This window comes from Hylaeus anthracinus, unplaced genomic scaffold, assembly GCF_026225885.1.
Source record: "Hylaeus anthracinus isolate JK02 unplaced genomic scaffold, UHH_iyHylAnth1.0_haploid 11978, whole genome shotgun sequence".
Lineage (NCBI taxonomy): Eukaryota > Metazoa > Arthropoda > Insecta > Hymenoptera > Colletidae > Hylaeus > Hylaeus anthracinus.
In genome coordinates this window covers 2,090,319-2,100,679 of record NW_026534326.1, presented here as the reverse complement: position 1 = coordinate 2,100,679, position 10,361 = coordinate 2,090,319, and the positions used below count along the sequence as shown (strand labels likewise).

The 10,361-nt window shown below is 39.2% G+C and overlaps 1 protein-coding gene across 2 annotated transcripts in view; it reads right to left on the bottom strand.

Moving 5' to 3' along the window:
- Positions 1-258: 258 nt before the first annotated feature.
- LOC128897052 (uncharacterized) overlaps positions 259-10,361 on the bottom strand; it is a 15,269-nt gene continuing 5,166 nt past the window's right edge. For both annotated transcript variants that reach the window (XM_054160703.1, XM_054160704.1), the window contains exons 2-25: positions 9,576-9,625; positions 8,851-9,031; positions 8,365-8,496; positions 7,714-7,870; positions 7,418-7,631; positions 6,974-7,194; positions 6,728-6,830; positions 6,482-6,609; positions 6,280-6,402; positions 6,041-6,208; positions 5,520-5,801; positions 5,014-5,118; positions 4,687-4,900; positions 4,272-4,455; positions 3,897-4,193; positions 3,192-3,274; positions 2,898-3,091; positions 2,313-2,471; positions 2,115-2,243; positions 1,906-2,036; positions 908-1,160; positions 727-823; positions 532-642; positions 259-451 (exon numbers count right to left, since the gene is read on the bottom strand). In XM_054160703.1, coding sequence (XP_054016678.1) covers positions 384-451; positions 532-642; positions 727-823; positions 908-1,160; positions 1,906-2,036; positions 2,115-2,243; positions 2,313-2,471; positions 2,898-3,091; positions 3,192-3,274; positions 3,897-4,193; positions 4,272-4,455; positions 4,687-4,900; positions 5,014-5,118; positions 5,520-5,801; positions 6,041-6,208; positions 6,280-6,402; positions 6,482-6,609; positions 6,728-6,830; positions 6,974-7,194; positions 7,418-7,631; positions 7,714-7,870; positions 8,365-8,496; positions 8,851-9,031; positions 9,576-9,625 — 3,784 coding nt within the window. In that variant the 3' untranslated portion in view covers positions 259-383. The remainder of the gene's footprint in view (positions 452-531; positions 643-726; positions 824-907; positions 1,161-1,905; positions 2,037-2,114; positions 2,244-2,312; positions 2,472-2,897; positions 3,092-3,191; positions 3,275-3,896; positions 4,194-4,271; positions 4,456-4,686; positions 4,901-5,013; positions 5,119-5,519; positions 5,802-6,040; positions 6,209-6,279; positions 6,403-6,481; positions 6,610-6,727; positions 6,831-6,973; positions 7,195-7,417; positions 7,632-7,713; positions 7,871-8,364; positions 8,497-8,850; positions 9,032-9,575; positions 9,626-10,361) is intronic.

Sequence of the window (10,361 nt, the reverse complement as noted above, 5' to 3'; positions counted from 1 at the left end):
GTCAAGCATCAAAGGAAATGAATTTAAACCAAATTCATGAATTTTGATGAAATTACAAGAATAAATACGACGATGAATGTTTGATTATGCAGTCTCCAATAGTTTAAATAATATTTCATTTTAGTAGAAACTTTAAAGAATATTTGTTTGGCAGTCAACGTGTGTTAATTGGTAGCCATTGACTCCTAAAACATTTACCATAGATAAATATACATACAAAAAAGAGAGGTAAACGACTTACTTGTTACTATAAAGATAGACTGTTCTTTTAGGGTATTTATTATATCTCCTAAGAACTAGGTGGTAGTCGTACCAGAGATGGGAAATTCGGGATTTAATAGTAACAGTTTTATTTGATCTTATTTAAAATATAAACGCGTATTTCAAAGCACCATTTGCTCCTTGCAAGTTAAACTGTTTAGCAATATCTTCTCTGTGGTAACGGGACCATCTGCAAAGAATATGATTACAAGAAAACAAATGATTACACTTTTCTTATTCAATCTTGCGATAAATAAAAATGGCATTTACCCAATTGATACCACGGATCGTTGTTTCCAGCATCCCTCCTTGCTGAATCGATGGCGTTACGAAGTGCGATTGGTACTGCACAACTCATGCAGAGAGGCGGTTCACCAGTTGCTATAATAATAAATAATATATATGTACCAAGTACAAGTACTTTAGAGCGATTCGTTCGAATAATCTACTCGATTTGTGCTTTACCTTTCGAGCGAAGCGTGCTCATAGGATTCGGTGCATTTCGTCGAAAATATACACGGAAATCGACCGGAATGTCCTTTGCCCCAGGTGGCTTGTAATTCTATAAGATATTTTCAAAGTTGCATTCATCGTTTCGTTAAATAATTAAAGAGAGAGAGTATCGACATTATCAAAGAGAACTAACCCAGGTTCTGTAATTCGTCAGTTGGCCAGATTTAGGATCGTAAAATAATTCTTCTGAAGTCCAATATCCGAGTCCCATCACGAACGCGCCTTCTATCTGGCCCAGGTCCAACTCTGGATTCATACTAATTCCAGCGTCCTCCATTATGTCTACTCTATGTACAATGTGTTGGCCAGTTAATACGTCGATCTCAACCTCCGCTATCGTCACTCCATAGATCGCGTAAGGCTTTATATCGTCTTTCACGGTAAACCTACAGAGAACAAATAATTGGATAAAAAATGAAATTTGGAAAATGATTCAAATATAGTACATACAGTCAGTGTAATAAGTATTCGTACAGCAACCAATTTAAAATAAATGGCTCCTGTACGAGTACTTACATCGACTATATGTATACAAATACCCCAAATACCTTGCAAACACGTACAATAAAATTACAAGAATACCTCAAGTAGAGGAAACAGCTTTATATTTACTAGACCGATATACGAGAAAATAAACGAGATAAAAATTTGAAATTTGTGGGGCTTCTCCCTATTATTATATGTAACAACTCCGCCAAATTTCATATCGTTTTCGTTAATTTTTATTGGAGTTAAAGAAAAAGGAGTAACCAATTGAAAAAATTCTATATATCTTCCATTTAAAACTTTCAAAGGTTTGGGACATGTAATAAGGTTAAAATTAAAAGCTCTAATTTTGTAGGAATATTTTTGTATGTATTTGTAGGGTATTTAGGAGGGTGCGTAACACATAGATGTCAGAACTCATTGAAACAAGGGCTAGCCTGATGTATAACAGTATTTGAATTGTATCCCATCCCTGGACATATGTACATGCCTTGCCTCCATATTTGTTAAAAAACACCTGATCGTCAGTCGTTCGATTAACGTCACAGGAGAGACACTTCAAAATCAGAATTTTGACAATCCCCCTGCTTGTTATCAAATACTATTCTATCTATAAATTTTGTTTATAGATTGCTACGAACTCACATGTAACGTGCACACAGGTCAACGTCTTTCTGATACGCAGCCATCACCAATTCTTTCCAAGAAGGGTTCTTCAGCTCGTTCTTGATAGGCTCCAATCTCTTTGTAAGTTCTTGGCACGCCTTCATCGTAGCCTAGAATGAAACAACGAAAAATGCTGCAGTTTAGAAATATCTTTTAATCCATCTTAGAAATGGAGCGTAACATCTTACATAGGCGCAACTCTCGCTGGTCACGCTGCCACCCGTGACAGAGCCATTGGGCGCTGTTAAATTATTGCTTGGTTTAACTGTGACCAATGACAAATCAATTCCCAAGGTGTGCGCTGCTACTTGAGCCACCTGCCACGTGAAAAATAGAACGTCCAGTCTGTTTCTCAGCTATATAGATTTCATTGTACCTTCTTATACCTTTGTGTTGATGCCCTGACCACATTCGATTCCGCCGTGTGCGATGGAGACGGTCCCATCGCGAGCAAAAATCGAAACGTGCGCGTTGAACTGTCCCCACAACATGAAGGGATACATCATGGGCGTTATGGATATCCCCTTCTTCTTCCATCGGTTCTCCTGTAACACGACAAACTTCGTTAAATAATTCAGTATCCGTGCCTCCCATACTCAACAATAAATAAGGAGTAAAATGACGACACGAAACGTGAGGTTGCGGGATTAGTCGTGTAAAAGTAAAGCTGTCGACTACAGTGACGACGAGCAACAACGATGACAAACGACGACGATGGACGGTGGAGCAGGCAGGAGTGTGACGTCGGAGATGAGGAAGAGGGGGGTACGCTCTAGAGAAAACAACTAGATTTGTCAGAGTGGGAATCCCAGAGTGGGAATTCCAAAAGTGTAGTATCTATATTATATATAAACGTAGGATATGGGATGATTTCCCCGTTTCCCTTTCATTTAAACAATATCTATTGCAAGCATTCCTTGCAGTTCAACTGGCTATAATTTTAATCCACACAAGAAAAGCAACGTTCTTACGCTGTTGAAAGCTTCCACGGCTCTCTTCCTCATCTGATAGTCCGCGTTCTTGGTAAGTTCCTCTATCATGGGTTGCAGCATGCTCTTGTGAGTGGCGTCCATATTCTGCAGCTTCACTTCCAACGCATCTTTATTGATCATCTTCGCTATGTGCTCCATCAGGTTTTCTGTCATGCCAACGGCTTCCGTGGAGCCTGCAAATAAACAAGTTACGAAACGCTCAGGATTCCTTCCTTCTTCCTTTCATCGAGACAATCTTTCAAGTAAGAAACGAAAGGCGAGTATTTCGCGTACCAGGTGCTCGACAGTAAGTGTTGGATGGTAGATCGGTTTTGGCCTCGAAACCCTTGTACGTCCAGGTACTGGTGTCGTAACAGCTGGAAATTTCCATGCGTTATTAATTAACATACAGCAATTATAGTAACCGGTGAGTCTATTGCTGCCACCTTAAGAGGTTACATGGGTTTTCGAGGGCCTAAAAGAAAGCAGGTTTTCTATAAGGATGAACTAAAGGATATCAAGGATGAACTAAGGGAAGGAAGCATAATGCTTACTGTTTTAAAAGATCTTCGAAGACCAGCTCTCATAGGCTTATTTTTGAATAGCTTTTTTATGAAAAATTTATGAAATATTGTTCACATGTTACTTTTTCGAACAATATAAGCTAAAATAATATAATTCATTTAGTTTGTTCGACAAAATTTATAGAAAACTTGCTTTCTTTTTGGCTCTCGAAAAGCATGTAACATGTAACCCCTCAACGCATGCAGATATAAAAGGTCCCTTTCCAAAAGAAGCTTTAGACTTTCATTCTTTGATAACAAAATATGTCTCTGATCGATTCAAGCTCAGCGTACCTTCCCAAGTAATTATAATAACTGGTGAATCTATTGATCACCTCAATGCATGCAGATATAAAAGATCCCTTTCAAAAAGGAGCTTTAGACTCTCATTCTTCGATAACAAAATATGTCTCTGATCGATTCAAACTCAGCGTACCTTCCCAAGTGCATCGCCAAGATGGGCGCGTGGACCTCGTTCAAGTTGGAACCAGCGTTGCCCCATTGCTGCGAGTTCAGGTACTGAATACGCCCGTTCTCGTCCACGCCAACTTCGTACTCCTGACGAGTGTCGTACCGCTTGCCAATCGCTATCATATTGCTCTCTATGGACATGACGAAGCGTGCTGGTCGGTTCAGCTTGTAAGCAACCAAGGCACACGCGCAAGCTATCTGCGTGTTGCGCGATATCTTTGCTCCATAGCCGCCACCTAGTCGCCTCACGTTCACGTTTATGCTGAAATGATCGTTGCAGTTAGTGAAACACGAAGAGAACATTGAGCTCTGACTAAGTCTACTTGTCTACTTGTTTTACCTATTGTTCTGCACAGCTAGAACCGAGGCTATGGCTACTTGAGTTAGATCCATCCACTGTGTCGACGGGTAGACGTCCAATCCGTCTTCGATGGGGACGCACACGCAGCTCTGAGACTCCATGGTATAATGGTACTGGCTACCGCATCGGAAGGTCCCTCTTATCACGTGCTTAGTGTCGTTTCCTTTAATATACCGCGTTTTAAACATGGCGTTTGTTTATATCGACAAGTTTATGTTTAAGAAATATTGAAATCAAGGGGATGGATTAATTTAATTGTATTTCAGGACAACAGAAGACTTCTGTTCTGTTCTTGTAAGGTTAGAGAGCCTAAGCGTCGTCTAAGAGGCGCGAGATGGGCTCTTGGATATTTAAAGCAGGTGTTAGCTTCCAGAAATGATTACTGTTCGCGCACCTTTGGTCTTTGCCGTAACGTTGACCATTTCCTGCAGCCTGGACTGGTCATTCGAGGCGATAGCATCCTCGATCGTCAGCACCATCTCCTCTAAATTCACGTTTGCGTAAGAGACGCGCACCTTTCCTGCAGCTTCGTTTGCAAGCGCATGCGTAGTGGCTACGATCACTCCAACAGGCTGGCCAGCATACTCGATTTTCTTGTCCACGAATAACTACGGATCAAAGCGGATAAGTTAGGCAATCGATTGTTAGTAATCAGTTAGTTAAGAACTATCGACAATGATTTTCTCCTATGGCAAGTTTTATAGTTTGCTGTTTGATTTACCACTTCATCGTCGGACATCATCGGTTGCTGAGCATCCTTAGGGATGAACGCGTTCTTCCCAGGGATGTCGCTGGCGGAAAGAAAGGCCACTACTCCTTTCATTTTCTGAAAGTAATACGTCGACTCAATTCTCTCCATACTCGAGTCACGTTCGTCTTAGGTTAGGACAGGCTAGGACGTCTATATTATTCGAGGCCTTTTTTTTCTGGAATCTACCAGCAACTCGAGATATTTCTTAGCATTCTATTGCCGTGAATTCTAAGCTATCTAGATTTGAGAATAAGGTCATCTTTACCTCACCGACAATCATTTTATTGACACTTGGAGCTCCAAAGAAATTAAATCTAAAGAAACATTAGGTATTGTAGATTTGCTGTGTGGAAAAAAAAAAAGAAATCCTCAAAAGGAACTTAAAATTGACGCTCTAGACTAGAATACCTCCTTAAACTAGGACGGTCTTTTATTATAGTAAGCTCGAAGCAATTTCACAGTGAAAATACAAGTACCAGTGCTTCCGAAGGATCGATGCTCTCCACCCTCCCATTAGGCACCGTGGTGAGAACAAACGCGCAGAAGACTTCATTCGACAGAGGAGGAACGTCGTTTACGTACTGTGCCTCGCCTGATGTCTGGTACACGGACTCCATTTTTGGCAATGGTTGGTTCAAAGGCCAGATATTCTTATCTGTGTCATAGTCCTGTTTTCCAGACGACAATCCCCTTTGTAGGAGAGGTCCACCGCTGCGTATCTTAGCATCCAGGCTTTCTGGCTTGATACCAAGGATGAACTAAAGAAGGAAGCGTTAATGCTTATTGTTTTAAAAGATCTTCGAAAACCAGCTATCGTTTACTTATTTTTGGATATTTTATATTGAAAAGTGTTAGGACAATTAACTCGAGGACTTGACACCTTGAACAAGAGTCATTAAGAAAGAGCCCTAAAGAAACAAGCATAATGCTTACGTTTCATTCTAATCATTTGATAATATCAAAGAATATTAGGATAATTAACTCGAGGACTTGACACCTTGAAAAAGAGTCCTTCCGCAAGCGTCTTCCTGAATGCTGGAGTGTAATCGGGCAGCACATGATCAGGGTGCAGTTCGCTGTCTAGCTTTTGTATGGCTTCCCTAACTACGTCCTTGTTCAAGATGTTCTTGCCAACCAGGAAGTTCTCCGTTTGAGTTGCATGTAGCTAAAAGAACAGATTTAATTCTCAAGTATTTTTGTATATTTGTAGGCTCGGTGTATGTGCTTTTTACTCACAAAGGTCTCGCGTATTCCACCAATTATGATGTTTGGTTTCTCCAAGACCTTGCCAGCTCCGTCCAATTTGAACAGAAACCCAGCGTTTACATGAGCATGGGCATTTTGTGCTCGTGGCATTATCTGTGAAAGATTCGTCAGATTCTTGTAGACATTTCCATAATCGAATCCAGAACGAGTAGATTTTAAGGCGAAGACGTACCTTGAAGGATCTGTACTCGTATTCGCTACCGAGGGGGAACAGGACGATGCTGTATATGATCTTGTGTTTCATGTCGAACTGGAGGAAGTCCAGGAGACTGAGGCTGGTCTTCTTGCCACCTGCTTCCACTGTTCATGGAAAGAAAAGATCGAAGGTGTTTGATAATAGCTACACATTACAACAGTACATAGAGGGAGTACTTTAAGTAGATCAAAGTGGTGTAAGCCTTTAAGCGAATATGCTCACCTATATGTAGCTGCGCCCCTGCAGTTTCGAGCATCAGGAAAAGATCCGAGGGAAACTCGTGGTATTGATGCTTTATCATTAGGTTTCCAGCAAGGGATCCAATCTGCGATCAACAGATCGTTCTTTACGTTAAATAAAATCTTTGAAAACGTATTATAGATATAAAAATTGAATCGAAATAGAGAAGAAAACCGAGAATGTAATTGCATTCGAGGCTCTACATCCAACCTGTGCATAGATACTTACGTTTCTCACGGGAACGCTGGCGATTAGGTCGATGTGGTTGGCCAAATGTTGCAAATACTGAAAGTTTGTTTCTTTGGAATATTTCCTAAAACTCTCCATTGCCACTGTGAGGGAAACGTTACTGCCAACGGTCAAGGACGTGTCCGTTTTGTTTATGCGACGTAGCTCTGGGATATCGTTTATATCTATGTACATGTCTGGCACTTTTAATCGGTAAACGCCTGAAACCAAGTAACATAAGCGACTTGTATTTACGTACATCCGTGGATACATTATTTTAATCAAATAAAGTAAGAATATATTTATAGAAGGGCTCGAAAGGAACCTCTTAACCCTTTGACTCGAGTTACGTCTTAGAATCCTCTATAAGATGACATTTTCATTAAATTCCCCCAGTCAAAGAGTTAATAAATTTCTTTGGGAACAATCGAAAAGACCAATTACCATGCGCAGTATTTCCACCGTGCAGGACGTAAGTAGCGTCGGGATGTTCTTTAAATACTTGGAACAAATCATCAATTCCCAAGAGCTTGTGAAACTGCGACCCATCCAACGTCATGTCGATCCTGCTTTTTGCATTTAACATAGTTGCACAACCATTGCTACCAGTTTCACAAGGTTGACCAGTCTTTTTGCATATCTTTATCTTGTACAACTCCTAAACAATGAAAGTGAATTGCATAAAGATTGGATAAGTCACTCATTGAAACGATTAAAATTATATTATGTACAGCGCTTACTTCTATGTCGTGAATGTCTTTCGCGAGCTCCTTTGTCGCATCCACAGCGAAGCCCTTGAAGGTGTCCAGGATTGGCCTGTAACCTGTGCAACGACAAATATTGCTGCCAAAGGAATTTTCTATCTCTTTCATGGTCAGCTGTTTACCCTGCATAAGGCTGCGAAAGAATTATGGATTAAAATAGTTTCTGGATTATTGAATGCGGAAGACTACATTTTATTTAATGTTGTTAGTAATTTTTCAAGGGAAATTCTACATTAGTAAGTACCAAGTGTTCGATTGGGATATTTATTTTTACAGAGAAGCGTTTATGTAATTGTTTTGAAACTTTGAGAATATTTCAGGTATGCGTTAAAGCACATTTTGCTATTTTTCCAAATTATTTCACAGAGAAATCTTTGAGGTAACGGCTGTACTTTACAGGAACTTTTCTCAAGTGAATATTTCTAAAAATTAATACACGAGGTCATATTTAAGACATATAAATTGATATTATAAATAAGAAGAATAAAGAAAAGAAGAATCCCCAAAAAGGACTAAAAATTGATGCTATAGACTAGAATACCCCGTTAAAAGGGAATGGACTTTGTTTATCTAGGTGCCTAACGTGATCAACAACAGTAGATGAAGAGAAAATGTAAACAAAGATACCTGTACATATTCATTACCATGCCAGGAGAACAATATCCACACTGAGAGCCATTTTTACTTGCCAATGCAGCTTGCAACGTGTGGTAGCCCTTTTTTTTGTCGCCCAAGCCCTCGATGGTCTTGATAGCCCAGCTGTATCGCAAACAATCAAGAGTAAGGAAGGGACAATATTGCATACAGTTAATGTACACACTATCTACATGGAAATACTGTCTGATTGATTACTGTTAATCTATATACTCTCTCCATGAAAATACTGTCAGAGTAGGTTTGGGATAGTATTTGGTGAAGCCTGCAATATTGAGTACTGTTAATGTATATGATGTCTGAAGTAGATAGCGATAAATATAAACTAAAAGATGATAAAAGATAGACCAATATTAGAAAACTAACCCAGACCTAATCCATACCTAACTCGGGCCAATATTACAAGCTTTACAAAGCCAATTACAAGCCAATATTACAATCTTTTCTCGTATATCCTACCCATTGCAGATGAGAACTGGCACTAAGCAGGAGTTGACGGACATTGTCTCTCCCTTGACATCCGCAGCCACGATGCAAACACCACAACCACCCTCGTGGCACATAGCTTTGGTCCCTCGAAGCCTCGCATAGTCGCGAATAAAAACGTTTAGGGAGGTTCCAGGTGGTATATCTCCGGTGACTAGGCAAAATTGCACCGATTGATCAACAGTTTTAATGATAATAATTCAATTGGGGGGTAGCTGGGACGATTCGCAAAGGAAATTCTTGTTCAGTATCGTCTCAGCTACCTATATTTCCGGCTTCTACAGAAGTTCTGGGACACCCTGTATATCTAATCCTTGATTCTCTGATTCATTGCTGTCACATTTTCCATGAAAAAGTGAGCAAGTTTGAATAATTGGTCAATAAATTTGATTTCAATAGGTTTAAATAAGATATTTAAATCTATTCCTAGGTTCTCTACTTTATTGCTATATTGCTATATGCTGTCATAAAGATCGTAGAAAATTTGAATAATTAAATATTAACATTCCTATGTAACCTAAATAACTAAATCTATTCGTTTTCTTACTCCTGCATTTTCACATCGCACAGGGAAAAAGTGAGAAACTATAAATAATTATGTGTTCGCAGGAAAAAGAGAAAGAATCCTTCTCCTTCTTCTTCTTCTTCTTGATCTCCTCCACAGTTTATAAAATGTATTCAGGTGAGTATCTGTATACCTGTATAAGGCAATCCATTGATAGTGAACTCGACGATGCTCTTGGTTTCTCTGTAACAAAAATTTAAATAATGCATTAGTATAGCACCGGATTTAAACGAACTCAATGATGGAGCCATTATATAATCTGCAAAGGCAAACGGTGCATGTATCGCTTTGTATTTGACCTCCGACATGTACATCCAAGTCGATTGGCTACGATATTCGCCATCAAACATTTAATGTTAACTCTGGAGAAAATGTCGAGAGAAAAATTCACGTTTAATGTACACGAAATTACGTAACATTATCGACAATTATATTTTAATTCCACGCTCTTGGGTTTAGTTGACTCATTTCGCTCGCCATGTTTCTGCACGTCTCTTCCAGGAGATCTGATTTTCCGAATTTTACTTATAAATTGTATGATGTATCGACGAATACATTTAACGCGTTATTATGGAACGATTATTGTCATTGTTTCATAAATATGGATGAAAACATTAATCCTAACTTCGCAACAGAAGCTTCGAAGAAGTAATCATGCTCGATTCTAGAAATGTCAAGGGAGTCGAGGAATGCAATTTCAGTTGAAATTTCATTATTGTAAAATTAGCGAAAAGTGAGAATAAATTTTACAAATTTTAATAACTGTTTCTACGCGAATCAACCCTTTGACTGCAGGATGATTTTTGTTGGAAACTCTGAGAGGCGTAGCGGTGTGAATTTAAAAAAAATATCATCTTATTGAGAATGACAAAACGAAACTTTTTTGTATTTACAGTTTGCTCATACGACTTTTAATTTC